We start from the raw sequence: 17,730 nt of genomic DNA on the forward strand, positions 1-17,730 counted from the left end.
GAGCACACCTTTGGTTTTCTCAGAAGTGTGAGACGAGTAAAACCCCATTACACAAAGATTTCATAAAATTCTTGAAAATTAAATGAATTTTATTAGGAAATGTTGTGTTTTTACTTTTCGGATGCTTGTAAAGACATTTTTTTAAACTCTGAAAAATAAATTGTTGGTAAATGAGTCATTTTGTTATGGAAGCAGAATTTATATTTTTAAATATTTTTATATTATTGTTTTTTTGGACACATTTTGATGTCAACTTTATGTTAATTTTAACGTTTGTTATGTTATTATTTATGAAAACCATAGAAAAGTAAATTAACACAACAAAAGTGGTCAAATAAGTTAGTTAAACTATCTTTTAAAAGGTTTTGAACCAGAAATTTTGAAATTATATCCCCTTTTTTTTTACAGTTTTATCTAAAAATATTGCTTTTGTTATTTTTGCAATCTTTAAAGAAGCTTGTATTGATGATTTCTTAATTTTTGTTAATAATGAGACTAATATTTGCTTAAAAATGGGGGCTGCAGCTCCCTCCCCCTGCCCTCCTCATAGCTCCGCCCCTTTTTAATTGATCACAGATCCAACAGCCCTAGAATGTGATTTCCGTTTCACTCAAATGTTTCTGTTTCTCAACCTTTAAATATGTCTTTTAAATCAGACTGATCCAGATACCATGACTCAACTTCAAGACGTCATCCTGGATGAATCAGACCTTCATTAACATATCCTTTAAATGTTTATAAATTAAAAAAGAGCAACACAAACATTTGAAAAAAAAGTGTACATTGATGATTTATTGATTTCTTAAAACAAAAACCCAATAACAGAGCATCATAAAAATGTTTTTTTAAACGAATGCATTTCATTTTATACAAAAGTTTGTCAGTTTTTAGAACATAATTCAGTACTAATTATACATTTTTACTAGCATTATTTAATATTTATCAGCAGAAATTTTCACAACTGCCTCAGTACAACAAAAACTAGAAATATAAAACAAAAAAGTGGTTCTACGGCTTAAAAAAATAATGTAACTTTGAAGAATCTCCATAAAACTAACATTTTTAATAAAGAAAAAGTGGGTGGTGTAATAACTTGACTATTATTTTCCTTATTAATTATCCTTCATTTATTTATTCATGTCACATTGACAAATAAAGTGTAAAAAAAGAGTGCAAAAAAAATCATTGAAATAAATGACAAAGTTTAGCTACAGTCGTGTGTCACAGACACACATTAAACGCGCTGTTGTTACAGCATGGTGCAGAAAGGGGGCGCTGTCTTCATCCTCAGCATCTGTAGGTGCCACAGAGTATCCCTCCTCCAATGACAAGCAGAGCTCCTGACACCCAGCCGACATATATTGAAGCTCCAAGCTCTCCCCTCATGGCATCGATGGCTGTAGGGCTGTAAAACCCTGTGATGATGATGGACGCCGCCCAGCTGACTGGAATGATGCACAGAATCCCCGCCACTATGAAAACCGCACCTCCAGCCACGCCAATGTTAGTTTTGGTCCGTCTGTCATAGTCGAAGAAGTTCGTCAAGCGGCCTCCGACCACAGTGAGGCCGATGGCCAAGACGCTGACCCCAATGGAGGCGCAGACCAGAGCCCTGCAGCCCTGCAGGTACTGCGGCAAAGCAAGAATGGAGTCGTAGGCCTTACACTGCATGTGGCCGGTGCTCTCCAGTACGCAGTTCATCCACAAACCTTCCCAATAGATCTGGGCGGTGATGATGTTTGCCCCAACGAAAGGTGTCACCTTCCACATAGGCAGCGCACAGATCAGGATGGTTCCCAGGAAGCCGACGATGACCAAAAAAACGGCAACAATGTGAGTCTGCATGTTGTCAAGACACAATCCAAAAGCACAGTTCACGACTCTTCCAAAAAGAGGGGAAAAAAGCAAGAAAGTGAACCTGTTGTTGTCCAAAACATTATTTTCACCGCAAACTTGTGTTCAGCTGTGAATGCTTCTGGTTGTGTTTCTGCAGAGAAAGGTGTGGGAGGAGATGCTGGGAGGAGGCTGCTAGTTTGTGGGTCAGGTTTCCTGTTTGTCTTGATTCCTGTTCAACCTGACTGGAAAGGATGAAGAAAAAGATTACTAAAGCAGGTGCAAGCAGGAACAGTGTGAACAAAAACAGCTTTAGTTCTTAAAGACCCACGCCCATCATCTTTTGTAAAAGTGTTCCCAGCGGTCTTTTAATTATGATTATGACCCGGGTCATTTTCTTGGACATAGTTTCTGCAGAGCAACAGTAGTTAGTTATAAATTCACCTCTGAGTTGTGGGCGGGACTGTTGCATAAGTCTGCCCACAGTTTCCATCAATTCTACATGTTTAGTTTACAGGCCTTTACGCTCCCAACCTAACCCTATCAGTGCTACAAAAATAGAGCTAGAGTACAGTTTTGAGCCAGATACCAACTCGGATGAGAAAAACGAAGGGTCTAATCTTCTTCTTCAGTGGATGCATCAGAAGGGGGCGGAGTAGGGAGCTTGTGGCTCACAAGTTGTAGATTTTACATAACTACGACAAGCTTTTTCCAATTTTGTTTTCTTTTCTTCAATTGCACATACATAAAGTACAATCATATAGGTTGCAATGACAAATATATGAAATATGTCTGTGCAGGAGAGAGTGTGAAGACCTTACTCTCTGGTCTTCTTTAACCAACTCCCCCAAAACAAAATCATGCAACAGAAGCAGTTATTCCTATGACGCCAAATGTATCATATTTTCAGCCCTTAACAAGAGCAGTGTGATTGTTTTTTACCCTGAAAAACCCGATGTATACTATCAGATACATGCAGTGTACAGATAATCCAACAGGGGGCAGTAATTCACTCATTAGAGGGCCTTCAAGTCACACTACAGGGCTGCCATGTTTCAGGAGTTGGACTCGTTTTTGAAGAAGAACTTTGCTAAATTATAATTTGTACTGAAAAGTAAAAAAGAACAGTTACTGCAAAAAATAAAATGTTATAAACTATATTTTAGTAAAGAAAATTTGAGAATTGTGTATCAAGTTTGAAACAGCAGGGATTTAAGGTCACGTAACCCTAAATCAGTAGTTTTATTGTTTTTCTTGCATCATATATAATATCAGGCAACATAAGTCTTTGTATTTAAATTACATAACTTGGCATATTTGGAGTAAAAAACTAAATGTGTAACTTGCTGTATCATGATAATTGATGACTAGTTTGGTCATTATTGTGGTAACACTTTTTATGTTTTAAATTACAAGTTTATTGTAACATTTTTTGAATGAAGGAGCTGATGGAGAAAGTCATAAAAACCTGATGATATGTAATCATCTTTTTTGTAATAATAATATCTTATTCAGATCTGCTATACTTGCATTACCCTAAATTATATTACAGTAAAGAATGTGTGGATAAATTAAAATGTAGTACAGCTATAGAAGAACAAATTTTGTTCAAAATACCAAATGCTTTCATAAATTTTTTACCAATATTCTGAGTATAATTTTTCTAAAATAAATTTGAATCACTCCCAAGAACTTTTTTTGGAGTAACTTGGTTCATAAAAGTCTGATTTATACTAAGTTTTTGATTAACTAAATTAAATGCTTCCATTTTATTATGAAAAATCATTAAATCTATCTTTCGTACAATTAAAGAAAGTTGGATTGATTGAAACCACTCGGAAATATTAGATATTTCTCCATTTGCTTAATTTATCAGAGAATCAAATGTGGGTTGCTCATCAGAAGGCTTGAATCATCTGTAAACATGAGCAGGAAAGTTCAACAGCAAGAAAAAAAGCATTTTTTTCTCCTGATTTACTGCAATTTGAATAAAGAAATATTTAGAAACAAAACTGTAATCTCAATTTTCTATATATTGCAATATTGCAACAAAAAGGTGAATAACAGTAAAAGACAATTTTCATCAGTGTCTCTTTACATAGACTCATTCGGAGAGGCAAACATGCCCAGATCCATCTTAAATCTGATCATGTCCAATATTCATAATAGTATTTACCATCTGCTTCTTAAGCATCTCAAATGTTATGAAATACAGTATATATTCATATTTATACTTCTATTGTATTGATTTAATTATTGTATTTTATTCCTTTGATTCTGAAAAACCCAAACCAATGAAAATTATTGGAGTTTTGTGTTATTTTTGTTGCATGTATCTGATGATGAAGAACATATATTAAGGAAATAGATCTTAAAACTGCATTTCTGGAAATTGTTCAAATCGTTCCAAATCAGGAACAAAAAAAAAAAATTCCTTTCAAAATAATTTGACATTTGAAATATGCTGGGCAGGCCACAAGCTCTTGGGAACAGGGAGGGGAATAGCGGGTGGGCTTGCTCTGAGTCAACAGTCCCACCCACAACTCAGAAGCTAATATCTAATGAACCACTGCTGCTCTGCAGAAACTATGTCCAAGGAAACGTTTTTTTGGCTAAAAATGGCATAATCATAAAAGACTACCAGGAAGACTTTGAAAATAATCCAACAAGATGATTGGAGTGGGACTTGAATGCACCTCGACACGATAGCCACCATGCGTCATGCTCCTCGTATGGTAAAACATGTTATTTTTTGTTGACAAAAACTGAAACATCCACTTCCAACATGTTCAGATGATTTTACACTTCAGTATTTTCTTGAGAGTTTGTTTTCTGTCCACTAAACTGACAAGGTGTTTGACAGCTAAACAAAATCTAAAGTTTAGAAATGCTCATGAATTGGTGTGTCAACTTATTCAAAACCTTTTAACTCAACTGCTGAAATTAGTGCAGTTTAAAACCCATTTTCCCCGAGCAAATGTTTGCCCAGAAGCACAAGACTTTGCAGAGTTAAAACTAGTTGTCAAGAATTTTTGGATCTGCTCTTAACCCACAAGGCATTTCCAGAGAACTATTTCACATTGAGAACATTTCCTGATGGAACCTGTTTATCAAGAGATGTGTTTACTGAAATAATGTGAACCAGTTGTAAAGGTACCAGTGGGTTCAAATAGTTGATGCCTTTTCAGCAAGTTGTCCTGAGAAACCCGTGTACAGCATTAAAGTACTTTGTGCTTCAAAGTTGTAACTTTGTTTAACCCCGTAGAACCCACTTTGTCAAAATGGCTGCCTTCCCTTTTTTCCCCAAAATGGAATATACAAGATAGTCATTTTAAAAGCCTTGAAGAATGTTACTTTTATTAAAAACAAAAAATTAAAATCATAGTTCAAGGATTGTCCAGAGTCTACACATAAGCTCCTGTGCTGGCTGCCGAGCGTGGGGCAGAGTACTTCACAGAATAGCGGCTGTCCTTTTGTCGGCGGCACTGGCAGCACAGCAGCGCCCCACCAATGATCAGGAGTCCGGATGCTCCCCAGCCGATGAACAGCGCCGCACCAAGCTCCTTTTTCTGTGGGTCAGTCATGAGGGGACTGTAGAAGTTCCTGATGACCTCGTTAGCGGACCAGGACACAGGGATGAGGCAGAGGATGCCACCGACGATGAAGAACACGCCAGACGCGATGGCCACCTTACTCTTAGCTGCATCATCTTCAATGCAGTTCGTGCACTTGCCCCCGGCGACTGAAAGGAGGATCCCCAGGAAGGCGATGAGGACGGAGATGACGACCAGGGCTCGTGCAGCTTGGAGGTCTTGAGGCAGAGCCAGCATGGAGTCGTACACCTTGCACTGCATCTGTCCAGTGCTCTGCTTCACACAGTTCATCCACAGGCCCTCCCAGAAGATTTGAGCGGTGACAATGTTGCTTCCAATGAAAGCAGACACTCTCCACATGGGCAGGGCACAAACAAGGATGTCCCCGATGAAGCCAACTGTGGCCAAGAAGATGCCAAAGACCTGGAGCCCAAAGGAAGCCATGTTTCTGTCTTTCAAGTTGAAATGAGCTGAAGAGCTGCTGTTTCTTGTGCAGCTTTTATATGTTAAAGTGGACAGGAGAATTCCCAGAATGCAATCAGGCTGAGTCTTCTCACCTGCACTAATTATCCATGTGTCCCTGCAGGTCTGCTGAATTAACATCTCCCGTTTTCTCATTTGTTCTGTAAAGCTTTCTGCAATTTTCTTTTCTCTTTATACTTTACTGAAGTTGTCTGCTCTGGATTTTTATTAGACTTAAAAATCACTTTTTAATTCAAAAACCTAACATTTTTGCCTAAACAACACAGTTGAATCTTCTTTTTTAACTTTCTGGAGGACCCGTGGGCCTCTTTGGGACATTCCTCTGAACTCAAAGGCAGCATGATGGATGTGAACATGTGACAAGGGGAGCTACAGCCCACCCAAAGAGGCTGTTTAAATATCGGCCAGCAGAAAGAGGACTCTTATTCAGCAGGCAAGCACAAAGAGAAAAACTAGTACACGAAAAGGCAAAAGGGAACCATGGCATCTTTAGGCTTGCAGATTTTAGGTGTTGCACTGGCAGTCTTTGGATGGCTGGGAAACATATTCATCTGCATGCTGCCCATGTGGAAAGTGTCCGCTTTCATCGGGAACAACATCGTGGTGGCTCAGACAATCTGGGAAGGATTGTGGATGTCCTGTGTGGTGCAAAGCACGGGCCAGATGCAGTGCAAGGTGTACGACTCCCTGCTGTCGCTGCCGCCGGATCTCCAGGCTGCTCGGGCCATGGTGGTCATCGCCATCCTCTTGTCTCTCTTCGGCCTGCTGCTGTCAGTGGTTGGAGGGAAATGCACCACCTGCATCGAGGACGAAACAGCCAAAGCCAGGGTTGCTGTGTCTGCTGGTGTTTTCTTCCTTCTGAGCGGGGCTTTGTGTCTCATCACCGTATCCCTGCCTGCCAACACCATCATTAAGGACTTCTACAACCCCATGATCCAAGATGCTCAGAGGAGAGAGCTGGGTTCCTGCCTGTACATGGGCTGGGGAGCAGCAGGACTGTTACTGGTCGGTGGTGGTCTTCTGTGCTGTCAGTGCCCATCAGGAGAAGGACGCTACAGTGGCCCCAGGTACTCCCCTCCCAAATCCACAACACCTGCAAAGGAGTTTGTCTGAAACTGTTGTGCTGCGTCATCCAAACCTGAAGAGGATGCAGCAGAAGGCTGTCTCTTATCAAGCTTTTATTTGCATAGTGACTAAATTTTTTTTACTTCAGCACCACGGCTGTCTGTGAAACATGTGGGACTAATACACTAAATCTTCATGCAGGCTTTGCTTTTAAACTTTTACAGACAAGAAATGCTTTAATTTGGTGTTTTTTTTATTTTTCATTTGCAACATAGGCACTTGGTTATGTGAAGAACTTATTTACATATTGCTTTTTTTATTTGAAAGGATATAATAAAAGTTTTTTAACATGATTACCAATTACCATTTTTGTTATTTTTCTTCTATTTTCAGGCACAGACTAAAACTATGACCCACATAGTTAAAAAAAAAAAAAAAAAAAAAAACAACAATTTGTCTTGATTTATTCTGCTTACTGATATATCTATATTTTTTTCCTTAAATGGTAATGGTAATTTTTCTGTAAAAACACCACACTAAAACAAGCTGTTAATATGTTAACAGTAAAAAAAGAACTTTAAATTTCCAGTATTTCTAAAAAAAAATAAAAAAAATAAAAAAAAACTGAATGGATCATACCGAAAATCTCTGATGTCCTTTTAGCTAACCAAAATTATATCTAAAGTGCGATTACAAAAAAGTACACGCATCTAGTGATACCCCTAAAATAATCCCTATTATAACTAAAAAAGTTCCATTACCTGCGATAATGCTGGTTGAAAGAAATTAGTCTCTGAAGATATTGGAGATTTTTGCCAAAAATGATGCAATTTACTTTAATTGCTGGAGGGATTTGCTGAAAATGCAGAAGCTATTTGCAAAATGTTAAATTTGATAAAAGATTGGAAATTTTGTTACAGAACTTTCAAAGAGCGCTGAAGTTGACCTAAATTACTTAAATATTTGTAGTAAAATTGCTTTAAAATCCTCAATCTGTGCCAGTTTTCCTAAATATTTTGGGTGTTGCTTAAATATGAGCTAAACTCCAAATTAACCAAAAAAAAAAAAAAAAACCTTTGTAGATGAAAAATTAGCCAAAAAGCTAGCTTGTTGCTTAAATACTAGCTAATCTCCAAAATAGCCTAAAATTCCTCACTAACCTAAATTAGTCAAAAATGTTAACCTGTTGCTAAAATGGAGGCTAAACTCTAAATTAGCTTTAAAAAAATGCCAAATGAGCTAGCATAATGCTAATACAACAGCTCATTGCCATTCTTTTTAAATTACTATAAAAGATATCAAGATTGCTGAAAGTGTGATTGAGTTTTTACGTGCCGAGAATCACTACTTACAAAGCATTCACACAGTGAGCTAAATCTGAGTTTCAGCATGTCAGAAAGCTGTTGAATCAACTTTTTGTTTTCAAAAATACACAAAAGGATAACGTGCTCATGTAAAAGATCTTGTTTTCCAGGAAATCCACAGCCTCTTGAAAGCTTTCTCAAACAATGCCTCTGCTATGAATGGGTTTGGTGGTAAAGGATACATTATCCTGTCGAGACTTGGGTGAAGCTCTTTCTGGACAAAGTGTAAATGTCCATTCTTTGCATATATTAAAGTGCTCCCTGGCAACATGTATCCAAGCATTTGCACCTCATTGTTGCTGCTGGCTGTAACATCCCTTTTACTCAAGACATTAAATCACATCCTAAACACAGGAGTTCAGATTTACAAATGAAAAAATTTAGCATCAAACAACAAAATCAACGATGACTCAACTGAAAGAACAGGTGGGTACTTCAAGATTTCTAAGTGCTAGTGTCATCAAGGGAGTTCAGTTGTAAGTAAATCACCAGGTGTCAAATTCTAGGTTTGCATCAGATTACAAGACTCAGACAGAACATGTATGAACGCCACTCATTTACACTATTAAAATATTTATTTTTTAATAACAAACTTAAAAACCATTTCTACAAAAAGTTTGAAAAATAAAAAGTACAAAACTAAACACATTCTGTTCTAAATCAGCTAAACATGCAGTACAGTGAAATGCCTTCTTGTTTCGGGGAAGTTACGCCTCCTAAAGCTTACAGACTCACACGTAGTCCACGTTTGACGAAGCGGTTCTCCCAAGGGCAAACTTAGCTGGCAGGAAGGGTCTGTCGTCTTTTGGGGGACAGTTGTTGCAGAGCAGGCCCCCTCCCAGCAGCAAAAGACCGGCAGAGCCCCAGCCAATGTAGAGTGCGGCACCAAGCTCCCTCCTCTGAGCTTCAAACACCAGCGGGTTGTAGAAGTCCCTGATGATGGTGTGAGCCGACCACGACACTGGAATCAGGATCAGCAGAGCCGCTATGATGAAAATCACTCCAGATACGATGCAGGCTTTGGCTTTGGACACTTCGTCCTCCATGCAGTTGGTGCACTTGGCCCCGACGACGGACATGAGAGTGCCAAACACGCCGACGACCACTGAGATGATCACCATGGCCCTGGCCGCCTGTGTATCTTGAGGAAGAGCCAGCATGGAGTCGTACATTTTACACTGCATCTGCCCCGTGCTCTGCACCGCACAGGTCATCCACAAGCCCTCCCATATCACCTGGGCCGTGACGATGTTTGCCCCGACAAAAGCAGTGACTCTCCACATGGGCAGAGCGCAGGTGATGATGGTACCCAGCCATCCGGTTAGGGCCAGGAAGACACCTAAGATCTGGAGACCTTGAGAAGCCATGGTCGCACCGAAACAGACGAGATCCAACTTTTGTGAAAGAAATAAATATCCAATCACACAAAGAGAATATATTCTGCCATTACATTTTAGGATTCTAGTGGTTGATTACCTGATGCAGGTGGTGTTCCTGGAGGTCTGATGCTCTGAGGTTCCTCTGCGGGACAGTTAACCACCTCCATCTGTGGCTCAAAGGTGGAGTTTCGGTCTATCCAGACAAAGGGGGAAACCTGACATCCGATATCCCCACCATTGTTCCCCAACACATGAGCTTTGTTACCGCAAGCAAGGCTTCAAAACTGGGAACAATGGCTCCAGTTTGTGACTGTTTTTAGACAAACACGCCCACACACTGGTCAGGTCAAACCATGAGCAAAAAACAGCAGAAATGAGCTGAAACGTCCCCAAAAAATGAGATCTAACCTATCACCTGTTCTTTGTTTCAACCTTTTCTGTCCTTTTTTTCTAGAATGTATGCAATATTTTAAGAAAATGTGCAATTTGTTTTAAGACTTTGAACTCAAAACAGCCTCAGAAAAGTTTGAAAAAGTTTAAATTTAAGATAAAGTCTGATTTCTGCATTTTTTTTCTCCTCATAACATGTAAAGAATGGTTAACTGGAATTCCACCCTTGTTTGTCGCAAGTTTTCCAGGTGAAACAATCACCTGCCAAGCCTGCTTCCATCTTGTCCTTTGTGTTTTGCCGCGCCTAAACCTGATCAACAGGAATGGGGATAATAGATACACCTTAAATGACTCTGAGGTCATGCGCCCAAAAAAAATTCCTTGGTTTTTCTAAATGGACAAACATACAGTTTTAATTAAAGATAGGTTGGATAAAAACAGTTTTGCTTGAATTAAAGTGAACATGTAGTTGTCTTTGTAAATCAATCTTTATTTACAGAACAATTTTAGCAAATCACATCTCCCACACAATGTTACAGGGACAAGTTTTCAAAAACATAGTTTCTAGACAACGAAAAGAAGATTTTTTAGTATTATCATCAATCGATAGTTGTTACAGACATGATCACATGACAGTTCTAACACATAACTAACATTTGCACATGAATTTCTCAAAAGGGTGTGGTTCATGTTTTTGCTAGAGGCTTTTAATCAGTACAAACGTTAAATATCAGCACTCATAATCCATTTGGTAAAAGTTCATCTGTAACTTTTGCTTCAGACGTAGTCTTTCCCAGGTGCTGAGGTCTCAGATCGAGCAGCTGAGTAGTCAGATCTGGCAGCGGCGTACTTTGCGGTGTAGTTGTCCTCATTTTTGGGGCAGTTGGAGCAGAGCATTCCCCCTCCAATCAGCAGCAGAGCGGACGCTCCCCATCCGATGTACAGCGCTGCGCCCAGCTCGTGCTTCTGGCCGTCAGACAAGAGAGGGCTGTAGAAATTCCGGATGATGGTGTGAGCCGTCCAGCAGACTGGAATGAGGCAGAGGATTCCTGCGATGATGAAGACGACCCCAGCGCCAATGCCAACTTTGGCTTTGGATGTTTGATCCTCCACACAGTTGGTGCATTTCCCTCCGGCGACAGAGAGCAGGATAGCCAGGATGCCCACCACAATAGAGATGACAGTCAAGGCCCGAGCACCCTGAAGGTCAGAGCTGAGGGCCAGCATGGAGTCATAGACCTTACACTGCATCTGACCCGTGCTCTGGACCACACAGTTCATCCAGATTCCCTCCCAGGTGGTCTGCGCCGTCACAATGGTGCTGCCAATAAAAGCCGTAACCCTCCACATGGGAAGGGCGCATGTGAGGATGGCACCAATCCAGCCCAGGATCCCCAAAGCAGAACCCAAAATCTGGAAACCGGCAGAAACCATTGTCGGTTGATGGTTTGTTGCTTTTGTTTGATCGAAAAAATAAAAATGAAAAATTCTTCTTTTTCTTCTTTCTCTCTGTTTTCCTGTAGAATGCAGTTGTTATTCCCAGGTTCCTTTGTCAGATCAGTTTGCTGAGTTGGGTGGAGAGCAGGTATACATAAGCCCAAGGAAGGAGGGGCAGTGGAAAAGTTGTAACCTTTCCCCATTAGTTCATAGACAAGTCCACCCCCAATTCTGTCATCCAACTCCTCCAGTGAGTCACACAACTACTGAAGAAGCAGTTTGTTGTTGTGTTTGCAAACAACAATAAAATATTTACATGCTAAAGTCAAGGTAATTTTCCACAGCCTTGTTTCTCAGGTGTTTTTTAAAATAATTTGTCCTAAAATTCACATTTAGACAACTTAAAGCAGCAATAAAAATTATTAAAAATATGAAAATTTAGATTGAAAATGAGTCGAATTATTAAAATTGCTCTGAAAAATGCCATTGTGGCTTAAACCCCCGATGTAATCAGCAAAAATCAATAATAAATTATATATTTTTAATTAAATAAATTAACTTTTTTTTAATGTTTTTTACTTAAATCTTTTATTTTTAAGAACTGACACCTCCCACAGCAAACTTTTTGGTCTCTGAATGTAAATATTCTCTTTTTTCACAAGAAATTTTAGTGACAATAAGGGAAATCTTCTAAAATAACTGTATTAAACAAATTACTTTTTTAAAAATGAATATTAATGTTGTTTTAAAAGATAATTTGAATGTGATTTTTTTGTTTGCTCGTGTTGTGCCAAAAGTTTTAAGATAGAAATCTGAGCAGAACAGCCAGGTAAAGTGGGAGGAGTGACAAAAAAAGCTGATATGAATGCAAATAGCAAAGAAATGCTTTGACTAAAAACTTCATGACACCAGAAACACGGCCTCAAACGAGGGGCTTGAACATTAAAAGAATCAGGAAAATTATTTAAGTTTCTACTTTTTGGAAGAAGATGAAAGAGTATTTGAAGTGTAGAGAGGGAGATCTGAAATGCCAGAGGCGCTCTGTGAAACAGACTGAGGACTGATTGTATCAAAGACCTGACTGGACTCTTGTTCTCAGAAGAAAACCTCGAGCTTTATTTGAAGTGAGACAGGGTGGGGAACAAATACCCTTGTTCCGACTGTTTATTAGCCACTTTAAGATGTTGACATGTTTGAGAAACACTGAAATCTAAGGCTTGGTTGCTCCGTCTTCCTCATTCTGACCAACAGGGGGCAGCAGCTCCCGCTTTTACAGCATTCTTGCTGCATGTTTGTGTCTTAGATGGAGTACACACCTAAAAGAAATGCAGGGAATCCACAAACAGGAAGTGATAGGTAGTTTCATCTGGCGTTCTTAGTTTCACAGAGCTTTTTCTGACTATTTACAGTCGGAAAATAAAAAAAAGAGCCAGAGATATGACAGAATTCATTGACACTGATACCAAAATCCGATCTGATACTTTTATAAATATATAATTTTTTTTTTAAGTGAAATGTTGTAAAGTGATCCAAGTTGGTACCTATTTTTACTTTATTGTCTTTCTTTTATTTTTTTTTAACATTTTGACAGGGAAAAAAAAATAACACTAATATGTTGTAAAAATAGTGAATCTTTGAGAGAAAGATTAAAAACTGTAGCATTAATTCCTTTAGAAGTCTTTTACCAATTATGATCTATGCTTACATAAAAAACTTTTAAAAACTTTTAAAAGTGATGTTATAGTATGACATCTTAATATTTAGTCATGTAACAAAGTTTGGTGACTGAAACTTGTATATTTTCAGAAGATTTTTTTACCAGAAGTGATCGTATCTCTTTTAAAAATTAAAAATAAAGATTTTGTCCCATTATCACTGATAATGATTAGTCTTATGAATAGCTCATATTAAATTATTTCTTAGTTTTGGTTGTTTTTGAGAGATTATGGATTTATTTGAGTTTTTTAAATCCCCTTCTCCCTCCTCACTGCCCTCTTTCTGTCAGCAGCAGGAGAAAAAGAAATACAAAGTTCAATATTTTTGTCTTTTAAAGAAAAATGACCTTTGTGGGTCATTGTTTGCATTAAAACAAAAAAGCAAGAGACAGTTCATGACTGTTTTAATTGTTTATTAAAAGAATTTTAGTCTGTGAATAAAACTTGTTTTGTTAAAACTGTTTTTGTTAGCCTCCTGCTCAAACTGCTGCACTTTAAAATGTGACCCGTTCATGATATGCAGACAACTAGTAGGGCATTTATTTGAAAGTAACAAGCTTGAAATACACAGAATAATAAATATCCTATTACTAACCGGATCGCAAGTGATCAGGCCCAATTTTCCGATAACGTGACCGGATCAGAACATCTTTAAAGCTTATCACAACTGTAAAATATTTAACAAGCTTCCATATCCATAAACATTCTGGTAGCCTTCAAATCCATAGTTTAAAATCTCCCTAAAAGCAATTTCTAAACCGGAACTGACTATGGCCTGAAAGCACCACGGTCATATGACCTAAAAAGGGCTGGAAATACTCTTGAAAGGTGTGTTGACGAGGAGGAAATGGATGAAACATTCGGATTGTGTGCACACTGCTGACACTGAACATAGCATGTTCATTAGTCACTAGAGCGAATAGTTTCTGTCACATTTTACAAACAATAACTCATCTCCTCCACTGTTTATCTTTCGTTGGACTCGAGAGTTTCAACGGTAGCCAATCCCTCGTGACCGTTGCGATTGCTCCCTAAAAACTATACATTTAACACCGAAGTTATAAAAAAAACAAAGATTATAAATTGCCTGTTTTGAATCCATCATTTGAGAAAATGGGTGTGGAAGGGAGTGAATGTTACCAAAATTGTGAAATTCTGTTAAAGCCGCCTGATTCATTTGAGATAAACAACAATTTTTTTTTTTTAATTTATCAACGTTCCTTCCACTCATTTCCTTTTTTTCTGGGCTGTGTCATGGATTCTGTTGATTTCATGAAACGCCTACTCATTTGAATTTCCACATTTCAACGCACACACAGCCTTCTGACAGTAAAAATGCTTAAAAATGTATAAAAACAACTATAAAGTTACTTAATGTCCACTTTTACAGAGGGTGGGTCTGAATGAGGAACTTTTACATAAACCATTGACCAGTTCTCAGGGATGGTCAGAGTCACACTTTGACTAGAATTTAGCTCGCCTAAAAATATGTTTGAGTGAATCTTTCTTTATTAAAAAGAGCAGAAAGAAAAAACTTTAGAAAAATAAATCCACAGTAACCAGATTTTGAATCACACATTTGATCAAAACCCCTCATTCCATCTGATGCAAACTAGCTAGTACCACCAGATGCGTCAGATTTTTCACCAAAAGTGAACACACATGCAGTTTCATGATTTTACTACGTCATTTTTGGTTTTATCAAAGCTCAAATCTGTCCACTCCAGGTTACATAAAAGGGAGGCCTCTATGTGTGCATTGTGATGCACTGAGAGTGTTGCATGTTTGTGTTCTCTGCAGCCTGAGAGAAGGAAGTCCCCAAACTGAAGCGCAGAAGAGAACAACAAAGAATAAATCACCCTTCAGCAAAGCGAAACTCAATTACCCGCTGCTGTAAAAGGTTATCTGATGAAACCTGGCTCACTAAGCAAATTTACTTCCCATCTGTGGAGGAAGAGTATCGATAAACACTGCATGCTAAAATTACATTTAAAGTAGAAATTAACTTTTAAATCAAGCCTATAATTTTAAAACAATTATGATTTTTCTCTTTATATGTTTTATCTGGAAAACAGGTTTGCATTGTTTCAGTAAAAAGAAATACAACATTAAGCCCAGCTGGTGTTGTGGTTTTTTTCTTTTAGCTTAAAGAGTTTCTCTGGGTTTAAAATGTAATCTAGACGCAGGTCAGTTTGTTTGTTCTCATTTAAAACAGATGAAAGTACAAAGGAAGTCATCTGTCCAGCTCTGCAAATACGAGAGCTTTCCGTGCAAACACACCTGCCATATAATCATTGACTTTAACCCTGATACTGCAGAGATGAAAGAAAAAAAAGTGATGATAAATAGAAACATATTTTTCTTTGTGAACCTCTCAGTGAACATTTCTTCTAAATTATAGTTTTGTAGCTGTCACACCAACATAAGGGATTTTTAGAGATGCATGCACCTTTACCTGCACACAAGCTGGTGTTTACACATAAACAACACATGTACAAATGTGATACTTTTATTTAGTCACTAAAAGCCTTATTTACACTAGTAAAAAAAAGTACATTTACATAAAAAAGTCTATTTGAGTTTATTTTACTTAATTAAAAATAAGCGTTTTAACATTTTTTGTGCCATAAAAATATTATTAGATGTTGAATCAGCAAAATTTCAGCAAATTGTCGCCAATTTTTTTGGTTTAGAGTTTTGGTTAAATTTAAAACAGAACTTAATGCTTCCCAAAACACATGTTAGAGCTTGAAGATCCTTGTGGTCTGCAAACTGATATTCGTCATCGTCTCTTGATGTATTGTTAAAGTGTTCCCAATAGCCTTTTAATTATAAATATGTATTTTTTATGCAAATGTAAAAACCTTTATAATTTTCCAGGATGTAGTTTCTGCTGAGCTGCAATAGTTTATCAGTAATTTGCCTCTGAGTTACAGGCAGGACTGTTGACTTTGAGTAAACTTGAACTCATTTCCCATCATCCCTTTGATTACACTCTCCTGCTAGCTTACAGCCCCTCACAACCCCAACCTAAAATTAGCGATGCAAAAAAATGCCAAGAAATATTTGAACTATGCAGCTGTAAAGTTTTTTAAAAAATACTTGTTTAGATGAGATAAACATAGACCCACATGGATCTACTTGTCTACAAGTATATCAGAATCGGGAGTTTGTGGCCTGCCGACTGTAGCTAGTATGGAACAACAAGCTTTTTTTTATTTATTTTTTAGGGGCTGTAAAGTAGTGGTTGCTGAGAGGGTTTCCAGACGGCATAGGATGGTGGTGTTTAGGATGACTCTGGTGATGAAGAAGATGAAGAGAGAAAAGTCAAAGGCAGAGAAGAAGACTAATTCTATCAAAACAAAATTTAATCATTATTGAAACTGTGTTTAATGGTGGTGCAGTGGTTAGCACTATCACCTCACTGCTAGAGATCCTAGGTTCAACCTTTGTGAGTTATATATTCTCTCTGTGAACCTGTTCATTTCATTCAAGTTGACTTGAAACTGTTCAAAGATTGTATGTCTCTGTCTGGTGTTGCATTGATCTAAGAATTCACTCAGGGGGAACATGGCATTGGCTAAAAACAGCTGGAAAAGTGGTTGAAACGAGTCAAGAAAAGAGGTGAAAATGCCCTTTGCTCAAAACAGCTGGAGAAGTTGCCATAAGTGAACCAGAATACATTTTTTTCACTATATTTTCTTTAGAGTAAATAAACGAGAAATTAAAATACAGTGATATTATTGTACAAGGAACCTCAGTACAATTACTGTACTAACTACTGGTAGCTGGCTGCCAGTCACTACTGGATTTTATTTTTACAGTAATATAACTGTAAAATGAAATACAGTAGAGTATCTGTGTGTGATTCATCTTACTGCTTTATTACTGTAAAATAAAATTCAGCTGCAGTAAATTACTGTAAATTCTACAGCAACTACTTAAGTTGGAGAGTGTGGAAAAGAAGGGAAGGGGCAAGTGCAGGCAGGTTGGAATGGGTGGAGAAAAGTGTCAGGTGTGATGTGTGATAGAAGAGTTTCAGCTCAATGAAAGGAAAAGTGTAAAAAAAAATTGTGGTGAGAGCAGCCTTGTTGTTTGGAATAGAGACAGTGACACTGAGGAAAACAGGAAGCAGAGAGGAAGATACTGAGGTTAATTTTGGTAGTGACCAGGATGGATAGGAAGTAGCTGGTGTTAGAGAGGATACAGAAGACTGGGTTAGATGGAAGAAGCTGGTTTGTGTGGCGATCCCTAAAGGGAAAAGCCAAAAGGAAAAGAAGAACTAAGCTTTTTAAACTGCATTTTTCCATCTGCTCCTAAATTATAAGGATTTTAATAAGTAAATACTCAGAAATGCAGTTTTATTCTTAATTTTCTTTATTTAAAAATGTTACAAGAATATGATAAAAACACAAAAAACATGATCTTCATAGGAGTGGGTTCTAATTTGTTGTCTTAAACTTTTTTTTTT

The 17,730-nt window shown here is 37.9% G+C and overlaps 5 protein-coding genes across 5 annotated transcripts; 1 reads left to right on the forward strand and 4 right to left on the reverse strand.

The window, feature by feature from the left end:
* Positions 1-803: 803 nt before the first annotated feature.
* Positions 804-2,209, reverse strand: LOC112142912 (claudin-like protein ZF-A89). The gene has a single exon (XM_024266590.2). The coding sequence runs from the start codon at positions 1,843-1,845 to the stop codon at positions 1,288-1,290; it is 558 nt and encodes a 185-aa protein (XP_024122358.1). The 5' UTR covers positions 1,846-2,209; the 3' UTR covers positions 804-1,287.
* A 2,988-nt stretch (positions 2,210-5,197) lies between these two features.
* LOC112142909 (claudin-like protein ZF-A89) lies at positions 5,198-5,911 on the reverse strand. The gene has a single exon (XM_024266586.2). It carries the CDS (start codon positions 5,868-5,870, stop codon positions 5,238-5,240), a length of 633 nt encoding a protein of 210 aa, XP_024122354.1. The 5' UTR covers positions 5,871-5,911; the 3' UTR covers positions 5,198-5,237.
* Positions 5,912-6,008: 97 nt separating this feature from the next.
* zgc:112437 (uncharacterized protein LOC550468 homolog) lies at positions 6,009-7,327 on the forward strand. The gene has a single exon (XM_024266589.2). The coding sequence runs from the start codon at positions 6,390-6,392 to the stop codon at positions 7,020-7,022; it is 633 nt and encodes a 210-aa protein (XP_024122357.1). The 5' UTR covers positions 6,009-6,389; the 3' UTR covers positions 7,023-7,327.
* A 948-nt stretch (positions 7,328-8,275) lies between these two features.
* Positions 8,276-10,202, reverse strand: LOC112142910 (claudin-4). Its single transcript, XM_024266587.2, has 2 exons — positions 9,815-10,202; positions 8,276-9,732 (listed from the first exon to the last, which is right to left on the reverse strand). Exon 2 carries the CDS (start codon positions 9,703-9,705, stop codon positions 9,070-9,072), a length of 636 nt encoding a protein of 211 aa, XP_024122355.1. The 5' UTR covers positions 9,706-9,732; positions 9,815-10,202; the 3' UTR covers positions 8,276-9,069.
* Positions 10,203-10,576: 374 nt separating this feature from the next.
* On the reverse strand, positions 10,577-11,666 carry LOC112142913 (claudin-4). The gene has a single exon (XM_024266591.2). It carries the CDS (start codon positions 11,539-11,541, stop codon positions 10,885-10,887), a length of 657 nt encoding a protein of 218 aa, XP_024122359.1. The 5' UTR covers positions 11,542-11,666; the 3' UTR covers positions 10,577-10,884.
* Positions 11,667-17,730: the final 6,064 nt, after the last annotated feature.

This window comes from Oryzias melastigma, linkage group LG2 (assembly GCF_002922805.2).
Source record: "Oryzias melastigma strain HK-1 linkage group LG2, ASM292280v2, whole genome shotgun sequence".
NCBI classification, from domain to species: Eukaryota; Metazoa; Chordata; class Actinopteri; order Beloniformes; family Adrianichthyidae; genus Oryzias; species Oryzias melastigma.